Source organism: Chinchilla lanigera, unplaced genomic scaffold (genome assembly GCF_000276665.1).
Source record: "Chinchilla lanigera isolate Chin_1 unplaced genomic scaffold, ChiLan1.0 scaffold00036, whole genome shotgun sequence".
NCBI lineage: Eukaryota > Metazoa > Chordata > Mammalia > Rodentia > Chinchillidae > Chinchilla > Chinchilla lanigera.
Genome location: NW_004955437.1, coordinates 9961240 through 9982783, shown reverse-complemented (window position 1 = coordinate 9982783; position 21544 = coordinate 9961240). Strand labels below are relative to the sequence as shown.

Genomic DNA, 21544 nt, shown 5'->3' with positions numbered 1-21544 from the left:
AAAAAAAAAAAAAAAAAAAAAAAAGTAAAATTTAAGCCTAAATAAATAAATAAATAATAAAAATAAAAATCAAGCCAGGCACAGTAACTGTGCTTATAATCTCAGCTATTCAGGAGTCTGAGGCAGGAGGATTGCAAGTTTAAAGCCAGCCTGGGCAACACAGCAAGAACTTGTCTCAAAAAATATAAAGGGCTGGTGGTATGGCTCCATGGTAGCTGCTTGCCTAGCATGTATAAGGCCCAGGATTCGTCTCCAATACCACCCCCCACAAAAATCACGTGAAATTTCTAGAGGTTAAAAACACAACAGTCACTAAATGGGAATGGCAGCAAATCAGTATAGAACAATGAACTGAGGAAGCAATCAATGTGAACGCAGGGATAAAAACTGACGCTGGAGTTTTACTGCTCCCGCCAAGGCTAACTGGCAGCAGCTTTGCCCCTGGGAAAGGACCCAAGCCTCCTGATTATCATGGTGGCCACAGCACAGGAGAATTTGCTGGTCTACAATGTTCCTCCTTCTTAAAAACAAAAAATACTTTTTTTTTTTCAAGGAAAACCAGACATTGATATTCTGTTATTTATACATGTAAAAAAGATACCTACATCTGGAAGATGGTGTACAAGAGCTAGAACAGTTGAGTAGGGGAATGGGGCGGGTGAGATGGGGGAGAACAGTGAGCAGCAGGAAGCCATGAGCAAGAGTGGTGGAATCAGAGCAAGGACAACTGTGTCAAAATAACAGAAAACCAATAAAAGTCATCCAGTCCCCCGCAAGAGCTCCAGTCGTGCACAAAACCAGAAGCACATGACCCTGGCCTGTATCCAGCCTCCTTTGTAGAGTAGTTCTGACCACCCTGTGGGCTTTGGACACTATGATACTGTCTCTAAAAACCTTGTATGGTCAGAACTGCCCCTCTTAGTGGGTGGGCTGAGTCAGCCAGGTGAACCCTGTCCACCCCCAACTGTGGATCCACCCATAATGCTAGGACTAACAGGAGCATCGTGGCAGGTAAAATACACCACGACTGTACTTTTCTAATGAAAATATGTACTGTAGCATAATGGTAGCCGGTTGTGCATCCCGGTAGCTGTGCTGGGGGAACACAGGGAGCAATCTTTGTGTTCACCCACTTGGTATGATGAGCGGCCAGGTGTGTGCATGTGTGTCAAAGTGTACATGGGTGAATTTTACCCACATTATTCATTGTGTGTATATAATTTTTCACTACATGCTTTCTTTTGATTTTTCTTGTAGAATTGGCTCAATTCAATACAACATTGCATGAAAATCTGCTTCTATAACTTCAGGGGGAGGTTGAAAGTGAGTCATCAGGTGATTCAACTACCTATGATGACTTGGATCATGTAAGCCAAAGAAGTTAGCAAGCTATGGCAGAGAAGTACAGAAGGAAGGCTTTGATTCAATTGAGGAAGAAAACAGTAATGTAAATAAATATTCCACTAGGCAAGATGCTACAAAATGGTCACTTATACCTGAATGAACCAATGCTAGAACTGATAAGTCACAAGGCTACTCACCCACTCCCTCGGGGGATTTAAGCTCTTTTATTATGGAGTTAATAAAAACTCCTTCCTCTTCACCTGTTCCCCTCCAGTTCCCCTCGACAAAAGCCAACCCTGCCTTCGTCCGCCTTGGCAGAACCAGATGTTCAACTCTGACGAACGACACCCCCTGCTCGGGCTGTTCTGAACCACAGACACCCCCTGCTTGGGCTGTTCTGACCCACGGACAACCCCCTCTGGAAAATGTTCTGGCCTGCGGACACCCTCCCCGGAAAATAGCTTAAAAACCCCACACTTTTTTCAACTCGGGGCAGTCCTAGTCTGCTGAGCAGCCTGCCATGTCACTCTCCTGCCCAATAAAGATTCCTCTCGTGTCGGAAGGTCTGGTCTGGTCCTGTGTGGGTCTTGGCCCGATCATATCAAGAACTAGATCAAAAAATGTTATTAGAGTCTTGCCGGGGGTGCAACCTATTGGATGGAATGCCAACACTGCTATTCAATGTTGGAGATGGTTTGTAATGGACAATATGCTGCAAGATGCTTTGAAACACACTAATAATGAAATACAAGTAAAATATTCTATATGCATTAACAGTAAAACTCAAAAATATATTTAGCATGGCATCTCACCATCTGAACGAAAAGCCTTCAGAGCAGGACTTTTATCATTCTAATTGTCAGATCCTACAGTATTTATGGAGAAGTGACAGATGAGGCATTGAGATTTTTAGAGTAATAATGACACTTGAGAGATTTGATTTCTTTCAGAATTGCCTGCGTTTTGATGAAGAAAAGACCCACCAAGAAAGAAAAATAAATAAATAAAAAATAAATTAAAAATTTAAAATGATCTGGGCGTGGTGGCACACTCCTGTAATCCCAGCACTTGGGAGGCTGAGACAGAAGGATCATTGCAATTTTGAGACCAACCTGGGGTACAAAGTGAGCTCAAGGCCAGCCTGAACTGCATAGTGAGACTCTGACTCAAAAAGACAAAAAAAGAAAAAAGAAAAATTGACAATTTGGCTGCTACTCACTCATTTTTTGAAGGTTTTGTTTTGAACTGTCAAGCGATGCATACCCTGTCTGAACACATGACAACTGACAAACAACGGGCATCATTTCATGGTTGTCAAAGGTTTCAGCAGTATATGCCGAGTAAAACTTCCAAATATGGTATAAAAAATACATGCCCTGGTAGATGCAAAGACATTTTACACCTTGAAATTAGAAATTTATCCTGGAATTCAGCCACCAGGTCTTTATTCCTGCAGTAATAAACCATATGAGGTTGTGAACAGACTTCTGGCACCTATTTCAAAAAGTAACCGAAATGTCACATTTAACAATTGGTTCACAAGTTACACTGATGTTATATTTACTAACACCAGCACCAGAACTATTGGCAAGAACAAAGTAGAGATTCCTGAAAAAATGTTGCAAATTCACAGTAGAGAAATGTATAGTACAATCTTTAGACTTCAGTAAGACCCAAGATTGTCCTCCTATATGGTGAAGAAAAACAAAGTAAAAATAAATAAATAAATAAAAAGAAAAATTGATACTGTCAATATTACACCATGATGATAAGATTGACAGTGAAGTCAAGGGTGGTAGTGCGTGCCTATAATTCTAGTATCTGGGGGCTGAGGCAGGAGGATTCTATGAGGTCAAGGTCAGCCAGTGCTATGCAGTGAGTTCAAGGCTAGCCTGGACTATGGAGTGAGACCCTGTTTCAGGACAACAAACAGGGGCAACCCACTTGGGCCCCCTTCTGTTCCTCTCTCAGACAGAATCTTTCTTTCCCCCAATAAATATATTCTACTCTTAACCTCTGTTGTTCCTAAAATCCATGCTTCGATTTTAGAGAACACGAACTCGTCCTAAATATTCTTTAGGTTGGGAGTTTTTTTCCCCTGTATCATTCAGAGTTCCCCACCAAGATTGTTGGATGGAGACTTAAAGCTACACACCTACCCAGGATGAAAATGCCCAGTGTCTATGGAGGGTCTTTAGGTAGACCCTCTGGTGAGTATCTCTGACTGCCAATCAACAACTGTGACCCCTTTCAGCCTGAAGAAGGCAGAGCACTCATCATCCATTACTCCCTCACAGCAGCTTGGGTTATTTCTTCAGAGGGGGGAATGTTATAGGCAGCTGAGTTAGATAGACATATCAAAAATATTATAGGCAGTCAGACAGGGCCAGGCCCTTGAAAGAGCCAGTGTAGAAGATGAGATGCCTTGTAACTATGGGGGAGATAGACACCTGTAGCTGTGGACAAAAGATTAAACTGATGCACCCACATACTTCCCTAGGGATGGACCTCAGGGATGGATATTTTAAATAGGTAGCAATCACCTTGAAAAATCCAGGAAGAGTCACTAACCCAGCCCCCTACAGGAAAAGCCCTTGTTCTATATTCATGTCCGCTTGCTACGTGACTCGCTTCCTCATTTGACCCTGATTTAATCAATTTTACCTGAACAGTTATACTTGTGATCTTATTGGCTGACCATAGTCTTGTCCCACCCCATGCCCACCTAGCGAGTTCCCATGTTTCCCATCTTGGATCTGCCTCACCTTGTGGTTTTGCTCTGTAAAAGCCCCTAGAAAAGACAGGTTCCTGGGCAACCCACTTAGGGACCCCTTCTGTCCCTCTCTCAGACAGAAGTTTTCTTTCCCCCAATAAATATATTCTGCTCTTTAAAAAACAAACAAACAAAAAAAGATTGATAGTGAATCTTCAACACAAATGAAGCCAGATATGGTCACATTTTACAACTAAAGACAGAGTAGATGTTGTTGAATGAGCTGTATAGCAGCTATGATGTTGCTCAAAACACACAGTAAGGGCTGATGGTTATGTTTTACTGGATCCTAAACATGACAGTCATAAATAGTTTCAGACTTTACAAAGAAAATAACATGCACAAAATATCACTGAGAAATTTTCTTAGAGGATTGGGACTGGAACTGATAAAATGATCAATTACACAGAGCAAGAACAATTGGTATCTACCCAAAGAACTCCGCAAAAGAATTCTGGAGCAGATCAGTGAGAGGACAGATGAAACGTCACAAGAACCTCCTAAGAAAACAGGAAGACCAGCAAGATGTCAAGTATGTCCTACCCAAGAAGACAGAAGCTGGGTTGGTGGCGCACACCTGTAATCTCAGCACTTGGGAGGCTGAGGCAGGAGGATCACTGTAAGTTTGAGACCATCCTGGGCTACAAGGTGAGCTCAAGTCCAGCCTGAACTGCATAGCAAGACCCTGTCTCAAAAAAACAACCAAAAAAAAAAAAAAAAACAACCCAAAAAATGACCAGAAAACAAAACACAAGTGCTATCAGAGTCAGTGATATTTGTGTATATATCAGTAACAGTAACACACTGTTCTCATGTGTGAAAACTGCCCTAGGTGTGATAATTAAAGTAAAGATTATTTCTGTAAAGAAAAAGAAAGATTATTTCTGTGGTAGAGTTTTATTTGTATTCTCATTGTAATTCCTATAGGAATTTGTTTCTGTTGTTATTTTGTAGATTAAGTAAGCAAACAGTTGATGTAGAAAATGTTGATGTTTATCCTAAACACTCATTGCATATTTGATATTTTATTTTATTGGTATTTCATTTCCCTGTAAGGTTTGCACTGTATTATATAATAGGAAGCTCCTGACAAAAAAGGAAGAAAAGAGAGGTGACAAGTATGGCCTGCCGAACAGGAAAAGAAAGCGAAGCACATGTACTGTCAGTGTAGTGAGACTCGTGTGTGGAACGTACTGTTGTCCCGTGTGAAGACTGTCTTAGGTGTGATCATTGAAACAAAGATTATTTCTGTGGTAGAATTTTGTTTGTCTTTTCATTGGACTTCACATTGGAATTTACTTCTGCTGTTATATTTTAAATCTTGTAAGCAGGTAAACAGTTGATGTTGAAAATGTTGATGTTTATTCTACACTCTCATTACATATTAAAAACTTTTATTTTATTGATACTTATTTTCCTGGTAGCTACACATTGTTTAACATAATAAAACTCATCAAAAAAAATTAACAATTCATCAGTAGAAATATTGCTAGAAAATAAACATGGAGATTACACACACCCATAATGCACTTTTTCTAAAAATTTACCGTGAGGCCCCTAGACCCCTAGCACAGTGCTGCCCCTATGGGGCCATGAGCTCTTCTCACTGACGGTTCCCACCCTGTGGAGTATATTTTTACTTCTTTCACTTTCAGTAAATCTTACTCTATGACCCCTACTGAGTGTCCTGCTCAATTCTTTGTTTGAGACATCAAGAACCTGGAAACAACTCTCAAGATCCCCTGACCGATAACAATGGGGTTTAAGCAATTGTTGTGTGGAATATTCTAGAATAGTTTTCGTAAAAGTGTAAAGTACAAACATGAGCCCTAAGTGTGTGTGTGTATAGTGTAGTGTAGTATAATGTAGTGTAGTGTAATAATGCAACATAATGAGGACAATAAGGGCCATGAGTTTGAAATAAAGGCATTTATTTCCACTGAATCCCAAGGTTTGCCCACCCCTCTGGACTCTGATGGGTCAGACTCTGGGACCTCTCCCTCCCTCGCACTCCTTCCTTCTCTCTTCCTCTTTCTTCCTTGTCTCACTCTCTCTCCCTCCCTTTTTCTTCCTTCTTCCTCCCTCTCCTCCCCGCCCCTCCTCTCTCTTCCCCTCCTCCCCCCTCCCTCCCCCACCCCTGGCTGTCCCCACCCTGTGGAGTGTATTTTCACCTCTTTCCCTTTCAATAACTCTACTCTGTGACTCCTACTGCGTGTCCTGCTCGGTTCCGTCTTCTAGCAGACCTACTTAGGTAAATAAATGAGGTCCCCACTGGAACTGAGCCAAAGTACGAAGTCAGAGGGATGCTATTTCCCTCCAATCCTAAATACAGGCAAGCTCCGCTGCCTTTCTTCTGCCGCTTGAAACTCTAACCATCCTCCCTGGTTGCACTCGCTGAAGTGTGTATCTTTCTTTTCTAACAACCCTTGCTGAGGGTGGAGCCCAGGGACCGGCACAGGCCAGGCAAGTACTCCGCCACTGAGCCACTTCCCCGGTCCTCTTTTCTTTTGTCTTTTTGAGACAGGGTCTCACTATGCAGTTCAGGCTGTCCTTGATTTCACTTTGTAGCCCAGGCTGGTCTCAAACTTGTAACAATTCTCCCGCCTCAGCCTCCTGAGTGCTGGGATGACAAGCATGCACTACTACGCCCAGCCTCAGAAGTCTTTATTTTGAGACACCATCTCACTAAGTTGCCAAATTGCCTGGGCTACTTAGGAACTTGCAATCCTCCTGCCTCAGCCTCCCGAGTACCTGATATCACAGGCATGCGCCATCACACCCAGCTTCCAACAGACTCATGTCTTAGAAGAAAAGAGCCAGCAGCCTTTTTGCTCAAACTGTCTCCTGTCCCAGCATGCATGCCTTGCACAACACAGGGCATCTGGCAGTTGGCCAGTCTCGTCTGTTGGACACACACCCATCCAAAGTGCCAGATGTCATGGACACACAACCTCCCTGAGTCTCCAGTGCCCTTCCTCACACTGCCTGTGCTCCTGCTGAGGCTCAGAGGGTCCCTGGGGTTGGCTGTCTATAGATTCTCCCTGCAGAAGAGGGGGTGGCTGGCATGTTCACAAAGGCGAGATATACCAGTAGCTGGGGAGACACCCACCTGGGAGTTGTTGGTAGAGGCTCAAGTGGAATAAATGTGTCAAACTTCTTCTGGTATGGCACTCTGAAAACCAGAAAGACACACTGACGTCACTCTGGCCATGCCAGAATAGATATCGATCGGTACATCACTGGGTTATTTGCAAAAAAAAGTCTCATTTCTTGGTTTTAATTTTCAAGTATGGTCTTTTAAACTGCAAGGGTCATAATTTGTATTGCTTTTTATTATTTTTCATTAAAATCATTATATCACATATGGTTTGTTTGTAAAATATTTTAAGTACAATATTTATTCATTTATTGTGTGTTTATTTTTTTGTGTGGCCCTGGGATTGAACCCAGGGCATTCACAATGAGCTACATCCCCAACACTTTTTATTTTTTATTTTGAGACATGGCCTCACTAAGTTGCTCATTTTCCCTGAAGAGACTCAAACTTGTGATCCTCCTGCCACAGCCTCCCAGAGTGCTAGAATTACAGGCATGTGCTACCATGCCTAGCTTCTCTTCTAATTTAATGATCTTCTCACATTCCCTCAATCACTTGATCTCAATTTAAGTCAACTAATCTCTCTCTCTGTCTCTCTCTGTCTCTCTCTGTCTCTCTCTCTGTCTCTCTCTCTCTGTCTCTCTCTCTCTCTGAAACAGGCCTCAATGTGTAGTTCAGACTGGTCTTGAACTCATTACAGAGCCCAAACTGGCCTCAAACTCACAGTGATCCTCCTACCTCAGCCTCCCAAGTGCTGGGATTACAGGTGTGCACCACCACACCTGGCTATAATCACTATCTGATTCACCATGAAAATTCAAGTCTTCAAGTTTGTGGTAATAGAAATAGGAAAAAATTAACAGCCACCTTTTGGTAGTCAAGACCTTGCATATCATTGCATACACATATTGATATGTCCCACTGTCTCCCATAAACGTGTAAAATTACCAGGTGTCAAAAATAGGAATATATTTTAAAATCTCATGTCCTTTTAATTTGAATCACATTCACCTGTGTACACACACTAATTAAAGATGAACTTTTTAAGTTTTTACCTACTTATGTCTTGTTACAATCCACCCCTTTTAAAATACAATTTACGGGCTGAGGATTTAGCTCAGTGGCACAGCACCTGCCTGGCAAGCGCAAGGCCATGAGTTTGATTCCCGGTACCGGAAAAAAACCAAAATAAATAAATAAATAAAATATAATTTATACACACACAAAAACAGTTCCTTTAAAGCTAAAGAAAGGGCGGGCGATATAGCTCTATAGCACAAGTGCCTGTCTGGCGAGTGCAAGGTCCTGAGTCCGATTCCCAGTACCAAAAAATAAAAAACTTAAATAAATAAATAAATAAATCTAAAGCAATAACCCTGGAATTAGCGTGTACTCACAAAGAAAAATTCACTGGCGGCAGAGTAGACCCTGCGTGGTAGAAGCCTTTACTCTGTTCCGGGGACATATATGGATTGTCCCCTGGGGCGGACTTTGGGATTCCATTCCTGGGATCGATATCTGTAGAAAACATTTGAAAACAGCATCACACAAAGAGCTGAAGGTGATCTGCAAATTAAGAGTTCCCTGGAAGGGTCTTCAAATCCTCTGTGTGATTTCTCGCAACTTGAGACAAAGCTCAGAGGGGAGCCAAGATGGGACATTTTCTAAAAGGCTTTCTTATGATCACCTCCCCCTGGGAAGGCACAGGCTTGGTTTCAGATGGGGTTTCCCTTTAACACACATGGTGCAGGAAAGGGGTCTGTGAAACAATTCCAGAGGTAGCTGACCTGACTACTGAGTGTCCTGCGCTCATGCTGTAAGGACAGGGCACCAAGCATTCTTTGAATAATAACCCAGTGAAGGGCCATCCTCCTGCCTCAGCTTCCCAGGGTGCTGGGATCACAGATGTACACCACCATGCCTGACTTAAAAAAAAAAAAAAAAAAATCTTTCTCTTTCAAATGTCTTTCAGGAGTTTGGGGCCAGCCTGGGTGATATAGTGAGCCCAAGGCCAGCCTGACCTGTGCAGCAGGACCCTGTCTCAAGTACTCGCTTCAACAACACATATACTAAAAAACACCCTGTCTCAAAGAAACCAAGAAACAGAGATAGAGACACAGACACAGAGACAATAAATAAATATTCCAAAGCGGGGGGTGGGGGTGGGGTGGGGATAAAAAGCTAGCTCGAGGAAACGAGGATGTGGGTAAGTGGCACAGCCCTTGCCGGGCAAGGCCTTGGATGCAATCAATCCATAGTCTAGAAAAAAAAAATTTTAATAAGTTAAAATCAATCAATGAGAAAAAGAAAGAAGAAAAGGAAGGAAGAGCTGTCTGCTGCATCTTGAGCGAGGTTTACTCCCAGCCCCCAAAACAACAAGTAACACAGCCAGGTTGAGGCAAGACTATTGCTGTGAGTTCAAGGCCAGAATAAAATACATAGTGAGACCCTGTCCCCTGCCAAAGAACAAAAAACAAAACCAAACAACAAACAAAGACTTTGCAACAGCTAAAATTCTGTGTCTAGACTCCTGATTAGCTCTGTGTTCAGTGGAACGGCTCCGACTGCCTTGAGCACTGGCTGAGGACGCAAAGGAGGACCGGATCTTCTGAATCCCAAACTCCGGCTTGGACAGGTGAGGGTCAGGTGACAGTGAGCGGAGCTGGGAAGGATTTAGACCTCAAGGCAGCCACACCTGAGTGCAAACTGAACTCTCTAATTTCTGGCTCTGTGCCCTTGAGCTATTTAACCTCCCTCAGCCTTGGTAGCTTTATTTGTAAACTGCTTATTTGGAATGTCGCTTTTACAGAGCTCTCCTAAGTAATGAAAATGGTGTGAGCACATAAGTGGGGCTTAAGAAATGGTAGCAATCAATAAATATAATACACCACATTAGCAGAACCAAGGACAAAAACCACACGGTTATCTCAATAGATGCAGAAAATGCATTCAACAAAGGTCAACACCCATTCATGTATAAAAAAGAAAACCTACAGAAAAATGGAATACATGGTCTTTATCTCAATCTGATAAAAACCACCTATGACAAACCAACAGCCAATGTCATACTAAGTGGTCAAAACCTGAAAGCTTTTGCTCTAAAGTCAGGAGCAAGACAAGGATGTGCACTATCACCACTCTTGTTCAATATAGTTCTGGAAACATTAGCCAGGGCAATTAAACAAGAGGAAAAAAAATAAAAGGGACATGGATAGGAAAGGAAAAAATTAAACTATCATTTACTGATGACATGATACTCTACATAGAAGACCCTAAAAACTCCACCCAAAGACTCCTAGAATTAATAACCAAATTCAGCAGCCTAGCAGGACACAAAGTGAACAATCGAAAATCAACAGTAGGCGGACATGGTGGCGCACACCTGTAATCCCAGCACTCAGGAGGGTGAGGCTGGAGGATCATTGCAAGTTCCAGGCCAGCCTGGGCTACAAAGTGAGCTCAACCAGCCTGAACTACATAGCGAGACCGTGTCTCAAAAAGACAGAAAAATAAATAAATATAAAAACAGAAGCAATCTGTTGGAAGATACAGTAAGTAAAACTCTTGAAGATAGGTATAGGCAAAGACTTTGTGAACAAAACCCCGATTGCACAGGAAATACCACCAGAAAACGAACAGCAGGGATCACGTCAAATTAAAAAGCTTTTACACAGCAAATGAAAGCACCAATAGAGTAAAGAGATAACCCACAGAATGGGAAAAAAATTTTACCAGCTACTCCTCAGACAAAGGACTAACATCTAGAATATATAAAGAACTCAAAAAAAAAAAAATAGTAAGACCATACAAATTTAAAGACCCAACCCAAAAATGGGCATCTGAATTGAATACACGTCTCAGGTGAAAAAGTACAAACAACAAATAAATATATGAAAAAATGTTTAACATCACTGGTCATTTGAGAGATGCACATTAAAACAAGATGAGATTCTATCTCACTCCAAAAAGAATGGCTATCAAGAAACCAACCAAGGCCAGGGATATAGCTCAGTGGCTGGGGATATAGCTTGCCTGCTTGGCAAGTGCAAGGTCCTGAGTTCAATTCCCGGTACAGAAAAAAGAAAAGAAAAAAGAAACCAACCAGTAACAAATGCTGGTGGGGCTGTGGGGGGAAAGGAGCCCTTCTCCACAGCTAGTGGGAGTGTAAATTGGTACAACCACCATGGAAATCAGTGTGGAGATTCCACAAAACACTAAAACTAGACATTCCATTTGACCTAGCTGTTCTCCTAGATATCTTCCTGAAAGAGTTAAAAACACCATACCGCAGTGATATATGCATGTCTGTGTTTATAGCAGCATGATTTATAATAGCTACATCTTGGAAACAGCCCATATTCCCATCAAAAGATGAATGGGTAAAGAAAATGCGGTGTTTATATACAATGGAGTACAAGTCTGCCATAAAGAAGAATAAACTTGAGTCATTGTAGGAAAATGGATGCACCTCGAGGCTATAATCGTAAATGAATCAGACGCACAAGCTTAAATAGCACATGGTTTCTCTTGTGTGAGAAACCCCAGGGATAAATAAGGAGCAGAATGGAGGACAGATATTGGGAAGTAGGAAGGAAATGTTCAAATGAGAAGAGGAACAAGGGAGAGGGAAGCGGGAATTAAAGGAAGGGGAAAAGTTAAAAAAAAAAAAAGGGAAGGAAAAAATGGAAATAAAGCTTTTGTAACTGAGGAGGGGAAGAAGGGTTGAAGAAAGAGGAGGGGTGGGGAAAAAGAATTAAAATACATGATGTAGGGGCTGGGGATTTAGCTCAGTGGCACAGCGCCTGCATGGCAAGTGCAAGGTCATGAGTTCAATTCCCGGTACCGGAGAAAAACCAAAAACAAAACAAAACATAAAATACATGATGTACAGGTACAAATTCCCCACGATGAATGAGATCTATGTGTATGACAAATACATCTACTAATAAAAGATAAAGTTTTTAAAAAATAATAAACTTAGCCCAGAGAAACAACAGCAAGAAAAAGAAATGGTGGCAGTTATTATTCTTTAAAAGCAAGACTGGAGTAATAACTTCCCCATCACAATGTTTTTCATCTGAGAAATCCAGTTGTCATTCAGCTAAGGTAGAATCTTCTCTTTTGAGAATCTTATCTAACTGGGGAACAAGATAAGGACATAAGCAATACTATAGGGCAGTAAGTGTCACACATTACAGAACTGTGGCTCTGAGGATTATCTAAGAGCTTGTTAAAAATGCAATATCCTGCGCTGGGGATATAGCTCAGTGGCACAAGTGCCTGCCTGGCAAGCATAAAGTCCTGAGTTTGATTCCCAGTACCACCCTCCAAAAAATGTAATGTCCTAGCTGGGTGTGGTGGTATATGCCTGTCTTCCCAGCACTCTGGGAGGCTGAGGCAGAAGGGTTGCAAGTTGAAGCCCATCCTGAGCAATTTAGTGACTTAACAAGACCCTGTCTCAAAATTATAAATACAAAAGCAAGTAATTTCCTGGCTTTAACTGGAGAAATTCTGTTTCAGAAGATCTGGAGTGTTTCCCAGAACCAGAATATTGTTTGCAAATCCTCTGGTTGACTATGATGTAGGCAATCTGAGGACAATGCTTAGAAGACACTATCATAAAAGATCTCACAAGAGAGCATCAGCAAGTAGAGAAAGGGCCAATGGCCTAGATATAAGTATGTTACTTTTCAGGGAACATCTCCCAAATGATGCTTCTGAGATTACACATTTGTGTTAGCTATTAAGTATAATATGGGGCCTTAGTGTAATTTCCAAATATTCCACAAAAAACAGGTGTCAGCCCAGAGCACTAGCCCATGCCTACGCACAGCCAATGGCCCCTGACACTTCCAGTCGGTTCCATGCTTGTTAAATTCTCAGACCATCCATAGGCCTGGTATTCAGATGTCCAGGGGGTGAAACATGAGACATTCACTATATAGCCTCTTCCGCCCCAGGCTTTCACACCCCAGTGCACTTAGGCTGAGCCTCCTTCTGATCAGTGTGCTATGGGCAGACACAACATGGGTCAATTCCAAGATTTGGCATTTTTGACGAGCTCACATATGACAGCCCAGCACTTCCTACCCTGATGTGGCAACCTTAAAAGCCACCTGTAAGATGTGGAAAAGCCACAAGGTGGAAACAGAGGGATCCTCAAATCACTACCGGGCAGGGAGCCCAGGACAGCTGCTGGATCCACAGAGAACTTTACAGGAGGAAAAAGCAAATTTTAATAATTAAGCTGCTGAGCTTTCAAGGGATGTTTGTTACTGCAGCAGAATCTATCCTATTCTGACTAATACAACATGCCATATGCTAGGAAAAGCTGTACAAATGAAAATTTGTATTTCCAGGCCTATTCCCTACAACCTATAGACACCATATATTCTTTCTTCTGTGGCAACCATTGGGCCTGTAGGAAATTACACCAACAGCCTCATCATGGCTTATGAGCTAAGACAACATTATTTAAATATATTCTGGCTGATTTTTTTTCCCTATGATAAACGTGTTGTGTCGCAGTTTAAAATGACAGCTAGAGGGCAGTTCCAGCCATCCCTCTGCATCCAGTCCAAGAAATAACAGAGGAGGAGAGAAGTCCACAGAGGAGGATGTGTCCTGTGTGGGGTTTAGGAGTATCAAGCGCAGCAGTGAACTCATGGGGGATAGGAGGTGGAAAGAGCATTGTGTCTGCGGTGATGAGAAGCCACTGCACATTGTCACCTGAGAAGTGACCGCTTGAAACACAGATCTTGGGTACCCTACTCCCACTTACAGCAGAGGGGAACCTGTTAAGTGGCCTGGGAGGTCATTGGCAAAGTCCTCATTATGGTAAACCCTCCGGGATGAATGGTCTCATTTCACCACCAAACTGCACAGAAACCATGGGGTGTCAGCCGGGCGTGGTGGCCCACACCTGTAATCCCAGCACTCGGAGGCTGAAGCAGAAAGATCGTTGTGAGTTCAAGACCAGCCTGGGCTACAAAGTGAGCTCAAAGCCAGCCTGAACTGCATATTGAGACTCTGTCTCAAAAAGACAAAATAAATAAATAAATATAAAAATTTATCTAATAAATTTTTTTCCTTTTTAAATAAATGTGCCCAGTGCTTCTGGTATTCTATTGTGTGTATTTAACAAATATTTCATAAATAAGGCCTTGCTGTGACTTGGTATTTATACAACTATAAATGGAAGGAAAGAAGGAATGGAGGAAGGAAGATAGAAAAAGGTAAGAAGGGAGATAGAAGCTGGGCGTGGTGGTACATGCCTGTAATCCCAGCACTAGGGAGGCTGAGGCAGGAGGATCATTGTGAGTTCGAGAGCAGCCTGAGCTACAAAGTGAGCTCAAGGCCAGCCTGAACTGCATAGCGAGGCCTTGTCGCAAAAAGACAAAAAAAAAAAAGAAGGGAGATAGGAAAAGGAAGGGAGGAAAGAGGAAGAAAAGAAAGAAGAAAGGAAGAAGGGAAGGAAAGGGAAAGGAATGGAAGGGGAAGGGAGGGGAGGGGAGGGGAGGGAAGGGGCAAGAAAGAAAAAAACAAAATTTGTGAGCTAGGAGGGTAGTGGCAGGTTAGGCTTGGACCCCATGATAACCTCATTTCCTTTTGCTACATGGGTGCAACTCAGGAGCTGGCAGCAGGTAGGACCCTCTGAGCTCTGTCTGTGCCCCATCCCAGCTCACATGAGCTTCTTCACCATGCAAGCAACAAGAAGCCTCAAGTGTCAAAACAATTCACCTCTGCCCTAAGTGTAAAAATCTATCTTAAAACTCAGAAATGGGAACTTTATACTTCTTTCTCTTTGTGCTCCTAGCAATCTCTTCCATCCTCTTGCCTGAGGGTTTCTGGAAAATAGTGGGCCATGAATGGTGTGCTGGCATTCAGCAGCCTCTTTGGGTCTTTCATAAAGTCAGGTATGGGTAAGTTGGGCACCAACTTAAAAACCAAAGAGATACCCATATATATTAGATATACAATGTTTTCATTTCTTTTGTTGTTGTTGTTGTCTTTTTGAGACAGGGTCTTCCTATGCAGTTCAGGCTGGCCTTGAGCTCACTTTGTAGCCCAGGCTGGTCTCAAATTCGCAGTGATCCTCCTGCCTCAGCTTCCCAAGTGCTGGGATGACAGGCATGTGCCACTACACCTGGCTTTATACAGTGTTTGATCTCAACTGCTTTTAATTAAATCAGCTACAAAATAGCAACATGCACTTCAGGCTAAGGTTTACAGGATGTTATCCTTGTGGAAAATAGAAAATACACTTCAAATGCATATATCACAGGCAGCACCTAATGAAACATAACCATTTTCTTCAGACTTCAGTGAGAATTCTATTAATAACAATCTGAAGGAACTTCTCTGATCACTTCAATGTCATATTAGCATTTTATGAAATTTTGAGAAAAAGCAAAAGTGTAGATCACTTTGCCAAAACGCATCCCCCGCCAACAAGCCCCTAGCTTTCCCGGCTGGCGAAGGTGACAGCCATGGGACCCGCAGGCGGGCCCACACAAAGGAAACCTAGGAGGACAGCGTTACCGTATCTCTTCCTCCCGAGGCGCTTGTCTACCGTCCACTCAGACACAGACCTCCTGTTGCCCAGGAAGACCCCATTGAAGAAGCACTGCTTCCCGACATGGTAGGTGTGGATATTGCTGCTGAACCTTGGGTAAAACGTCCACTCGGGTCGCTGCCCATCTTCTGCAAGACATCAGAGATCCACCATGTAGCACAGTGCCCAGGACTGGGGGCCAGTGGAGGGCGAACCCTGTGAGCACTCCCCGGGCACTATCCAGCAATACAGCTTAACAATGTGTGGGATCCCTTCAAGCTACAAGGTGTGGTCAAAATATACAGTGTGTGTTTACATCTTGTTATTTAAAACTTGATTACAGTAAAAGACACATTGCCATGAACCCCCCTCAAAATTGTCCCCCTCCCTTGCTTTGAGCACACTTATCCCATTGTTCTTGCCACTTTCTGAGGCAGCTCTGGAAATCCTGTCTGTGTCGTTAGTTGTGTTGTCCTGGCTGCCTCCGTGTTGAGAATCCATTAAAAAGGTTTATCTTTCATGGTCATTTTAACTTTGAAGGAGCTCCAGAAGTCACACGGTTCAGAGCCGGTAGTTAAGGTGGGTAAAGACACACTGGGATGTTTTTATGAGCCTGCTTTTCCACCCATGGCACTAGGCAGCAGCATTCACCTATATTCATGATATTTTTTAATCATACTTCAGAAAGACACTCATGAAAGAAGAATTCCAGAACTGCTTCAGAAAGTGGCCAGAATGATGGGATAAGCCTGTTCAAAGTAAGGGGAAATACTCTGAGGAGAAGTCATAGCAATGTGTCTTTGTTTTTTGAGACAGAGTTTTGCTTCACAGTTTAGGCTGCCCTTGAACTCACTTTGTAGCCCAGGCCAACCTTGAACTCACAGCGATCCTTCTGCGTCAGCCTCTGAAGTTCTAGGATTACAGGTGTGTGCCCCTTACACCCGGCTAGCAATGTGTTCTTTACTGTGATAAATTTTTTTAAATGTGCATTCACAGTATATTTGTTCACACCTCATACATCAGAAGCCAAGTCAATCACTAGGCACAAAAGGACAGGGAAGCTACCTAACAGACTTCATATTTATTTCCTTTCTACCCTCTTCTTCAAAAATAAAGCTTAGAAGTTATGTCCAGGAAGCATAAAGCCAGGCTCATAAGCACCTATGATCCAAACTGTGATACCCTCTGATCAACGTGTAGACAAAATAGAAAGCCCATCTGGCAGGGAAAGGTGAGGCCAACTGTGTATCCCAGCTGGATAGGACAAGTGTTGGCACCTGTGTGCCACAGGGACACATACATGCGTAAAGCTGCCGAGTGACAAGGACCTCAGGCCGGCAAGTGGACCTTGGTGCCTATGTTGTCATTTGATACTTTTCTTGCAAAATAGCCAACAGTGACTTTAAACAGTAAAGGATTCCCACAGCCCTCGGGTGGCTTGAGCAACATCAGGGCCTGGGGCGGCCAAGAAAGAACACAGGCTTTGGAAGCCAGTGAGTTTGGGTTCGAATCCCATTGCTCTGCTTCCTGGCTGTGTGCATCTGTGTGGTGACTGTTTCCGTGCCTCAGTGTCCCTCTCTGTGAAATGGTTATGTCTGTAGTAACCTCATAGACCTAATACACTAACAGGGAAAGAGGCCATGGTCTATTTACTGTTTGTTCATTTTGTTTTTTTATCTTTTTGAGACAGGGTCTCACTATGCAGTTCAGGCTGGCCTTGAGCTCACTTTGCAGCCCAGGCTGGTCTCGAACTCACAATGATCCTCCTGCCTCAGCCTCCTGAGTACTGAGATTACAGGTGTGTGCCACCATGCCCGGCCTGGTCTATTTACTGTTGAGTGAGAATGGTTTGTGTACTCTGACCTCTTGACTTCATATGTGTGTGTGCATTGCATAACAATTGGAGAAAAGTGTCATTAGGATCCCCACTGTTGTGTGACTATCAAGGCATATGTTTACACAAACCAGATGACACAGATCATTCGCTGCACGTGGCCTCTGAATATGAGCTATGCAGTTTTGTGATCTAAATTAAATAGTCATAGCTTGAATATGAGATACACAAGCCAACTGCCAGCAGAACAAACAGACTCTCTGACAACAAAGCTTTCTTTAATATGTAGGAGGGCTAGCTGGGTGTGGTGGTGCATGCCTGTAATCCCAGAACTCAGGAGACTAAAACAGGATGATCGCTGAGAGTTCGAGGCCAGCCTGGGCTACATAGTGAGTTCAAGGCCAGAACTACATAGCAGGACCCTTTCTCAAAAACAAAACAAAACAAAAATAAGTAGGAGAAATACACCCTAAAATAAAGGCTAGAAAGTACATTATCATACAGTGCACTGGGTATATAAACCAGTAACTCAGCCATCTGTCACCATGCATTAGGACTGCACCAACTATATGTGCTATACTTCCCACGCCTGGCAGCACAGTGGGCTTGCCACAGCCTCAGGGCAGCAGTGACGTCACTGGGCAACAGGAATTCTTCCTCTCCATGACAGCCCAACAGCACCATCATCCAACTGCCACCCACTATTGGCCAAAACATCATTACACAGCACCCGGCTATTTATGTCTATGTGTAGGCATAAACCCTGGAGAGGAAGGAGTCCTGTGCTTGGCACAGTGACTCCCGTGCTAGTGGCCCACAGAAGCAGAGCTGTGCAGGACCCCGACACGGAGGCACGTCAGGGCAGCTGTGACCACTCACTTGTCTGCAGCCTGACTAGGCTGAACTCTTCAGGCTGCTGAGCGTTGTGGACCTCCAGCACTAAGGCTTCCGGGGACTGATGGGAGTGTGAGGAGGAGGAGCAGGAGGAGCAGGAGGAGGAGGAGGACTTCCGGCTCGGCTGCACAGCGGTGCTGGAGAGAAAGCAGAGGGAACAGAGTCTTCAAGGGCTCCAGCAGGAAACTCAAATCTGAACTCACACATCCCACACTAGAGTCTCATGCATTCTCACATACAGAGTTCTGCCGACTACGCTACAAAAGCCCCCAAGGAGAGCTTCTAGTTATTCACAATTCAAGGGGGAAGTGAAACATATTCAAAAGATAGATACATGCTTTAAAATGTCTGAAGACAATTTAGTAGTTCTTCAAAAAGAGTAATAAAAATTAAACTTTTCTAGGGCTGGGGATGTAGCTCAGCAGCACAGCACCTGCCTGGCAAACGCAAGGTCCTGAGTTCAAGTCCCAGTTCCAAAAAAAAAATAAAAGAATTAAACTTTTCTAGAAATTCTAGAAAATTTCTTTCCTAGAAATTCTGCTTGGCCGGGCATGGTGGCACATGCCTGAAATCCCAGCACTCAGGAGGCTGAGGCAGGAGGATCATTGCAAGTTCGAGACCAGCTTAGGCTACAAAGTGAGTTCAAGGCCAACTTGAACTGCATAGTGAGACCCTGTCTCAAAAAAAGACAAAATAATTAATTAATTAATTTAAAAAATTTAAAAGACTGGGCTGGGGATTTAGCTCAGCGGCACAGCGCCTGCCTGGCAAGTGTGAGGTCATGAGTTTGATTCCCAGTACCAGAAAAAACAAACAAACAAACCAACAAACAAAGAAAAAGACCAGAAAGGAAAAAGAAAATAGATAGTGGTGAGGGTTACACAACATTACAAGTATAATTAAACTGGATAGAATGGCATATGTTACAATATATATATATTTTATCATGGTGTAAAAGAAAAAAAAGAATACACAGATATGCTACAACACAAATGACCCTGACAGCATTTTGCTAAGTGAAAGAAGCCAGACTCCAAAGGCCACATGCCGATGACTTCATTTACATGAAATGTCCAGAGCAGGCAGCTCCAGGTGGACCTTTATCTATGGTGGGGGAGAGAAGGGAGTGGAGGGTACAAGTTGCTTTAGGGGACAATGGAAATATCTTAAAATCAATGACAGTGATGGTCGAACAGCTCTGTGAATACACGAGCACCCCTGAGTTGTACGCTTGAACTGGAGACTGCGTGGTGTGAAGGCTGACTTTAGGTGTCAGCTTGGCTGGATTGAGGACCAACCAGAGAACTGGGAACGCGTGATTTCTGGGTACCTGTGACAGTGTTCCCACAGTGAGCGAGCAGGAGCAGGAAGATCCACCCCCCAAGGGTAAGTGGGTCTCATGCAGATGCTGGGGGTCCAGATAGGACCAAACAGGCAGAGAAGATGGGATCGCAAGGATCTCTCTCCCTCCCTCTCTGTCCTGGACCAGGAACTCCTCTCCTGCCTGACCTTGATGTTAGAACTCCAGGCTCTCTGGCCTTTGGACTCCAGGCCCTGCCGCTCTGGCTGCCTCCCAGACTCTCAGGTCTTCAGCCTCAGCCTGACAGTCACACCCTCAGCTTCTGGCTCTGAGGCCTTTGAACTTGGACTGAGCCTTGATACAGGAGTTTCCAGAATGATGTCAGCCAATGACTCTGACAAAGCGGGCACATATCTGAGTCTGTACCTATGGATATCCATGCCTACACCTATGTCCATAGATAGAGAGGTGATAGATAGATAGATAGATACATAGATAGATAGATAGGAATTCTATTGGTCCTGTCCCCCTGGAGAACCCTAATTAACACATATGCTATGTGAATTATGATTTAACACATTGTTACCCAAAAAAATGATACTTGTTCAATAAGACCATCAAATGCAAATTAAAAATCAACATGTATATAGAGAAGGGGAAGAAATAATCAAAAACAAAAAGAAGAAATAATCGAAAACAAATCTAGGCTAAAATGGTCATCATGCCAGGCATGGTGGTGTCCGCCTGTAATCCCAGCATTCAGGAGGCTGAGACAGGAAGATCATTGTGAGTTTAAGACCAGCCTGGGCTACAAAGTGAGCTCAAGGCCAGCCTGAGCTGCATAGTGAGACCCTGTCTCAAAAAAAAAGACAAATAAATAAATAATAAAATGGACATCATAACAAAGCATTATGTGTAGTATTGAACCTCCCAAAATGGAATTCACCCAAAACTTAGTTGAATGTAGTAGCACACATCTACAACTCCAGCTCCTCAGGAGGCTGAGGCTGGAGGAACTCCAGTTCCAGCCCAGCCTGGGCTACATAGTAAAATCGCATCTCATTAAAAAAACATAAACAGGTTTTACAAAAGAATAGTGTATGGGCCTCCACCAATGCAATGCATGAGGCCACAGCCACCAAGAACTTTGAATATGTCAGGGACAGCCCTCAGCAGACTCATGCAGGAAAGAATAGCTTGGAGGAAGGACCACCCATTTGGCTTTGTGGCTGTCCCTTCCAAGAATCCCAACAGTGCAATGAACCTCATGAACCAGGAACATGCCATCCCAGGAAAGAAAGGCGCTCCCTGAGAAGGAAGCTTCTTCGGGCTACAGATGCTTTTCAAAGATAATTACCCATCTTCACCAGCAAAATGCAAACTTGAGCCGCCACTCTTCCACCCAAGCGGGTACCACTCAGGCACAGCATGCCTGTCCACCCTGAAGGAGGACAGAGACTGGAGGCCAGCCATCACAATCAAGCAGGTCTTATTAGGAATATAGGAACTTCTGAATGAACCAAATATCCGAGACCCAGCTCAAGCAGAGGCCCACAAGATCTACTGCCAAATCAGAGCAGAATATGAGACAAAGGTTCAAGCACAAGCCAAGAAGTTTGCACTGTCATGAGCAGCGGCCCTGTGGCTCTGCAGAGAGGAAGGGGTTGGTCGGGCAAGAACTCGTTTACACCATTTGCAAATCTAGAGTCACTCAAATGGTCACTCATCGCCAGGGAGGGCTAGGCGGG

General features: G+C 43.5%; 1 protein-coding gene and 1 pseudogene across 3 annotated transcripts in view; one reads left to right on the top strand and one right to left on the bottom strand.

Moving 5' to 3' along the window:
* Spats1 (spermatogenesis associated, serine-rich 1) overlaps window positions 1-21544 on the bottom strand; it is a 32033-nt gene that overhangs the window by 1609 nt on the left and 8880 nt on the right. For all 3 annotated transcript variants that reach the window (XM_013517014.1, XM_005389820.2, XM_013517015.1), the window contains exons 4-7: window positions 18482-18633; window positions 15756-15917; window positions 8612-8732; window positions 7227-7289 (exon numbers count right to left, since the gene is read on the bottom strand). In XM_013517014.1, the coding sequence (XP_013372468.1) occupies window positions 7227-7289; window positions 8612-8732; window positions 15756-15917; window positions 18482-18633 (498 nt within the window). The remainder of the gene's footprint in view (window positions 1-7226; window positions 7290-8611; window positions 8733-15755; window positions 15918-18481; window positions 18634-21544) is intronic.
* On the top strand, window positions 20947-21426 carry LOC102030238 (annotated as a pseudogene).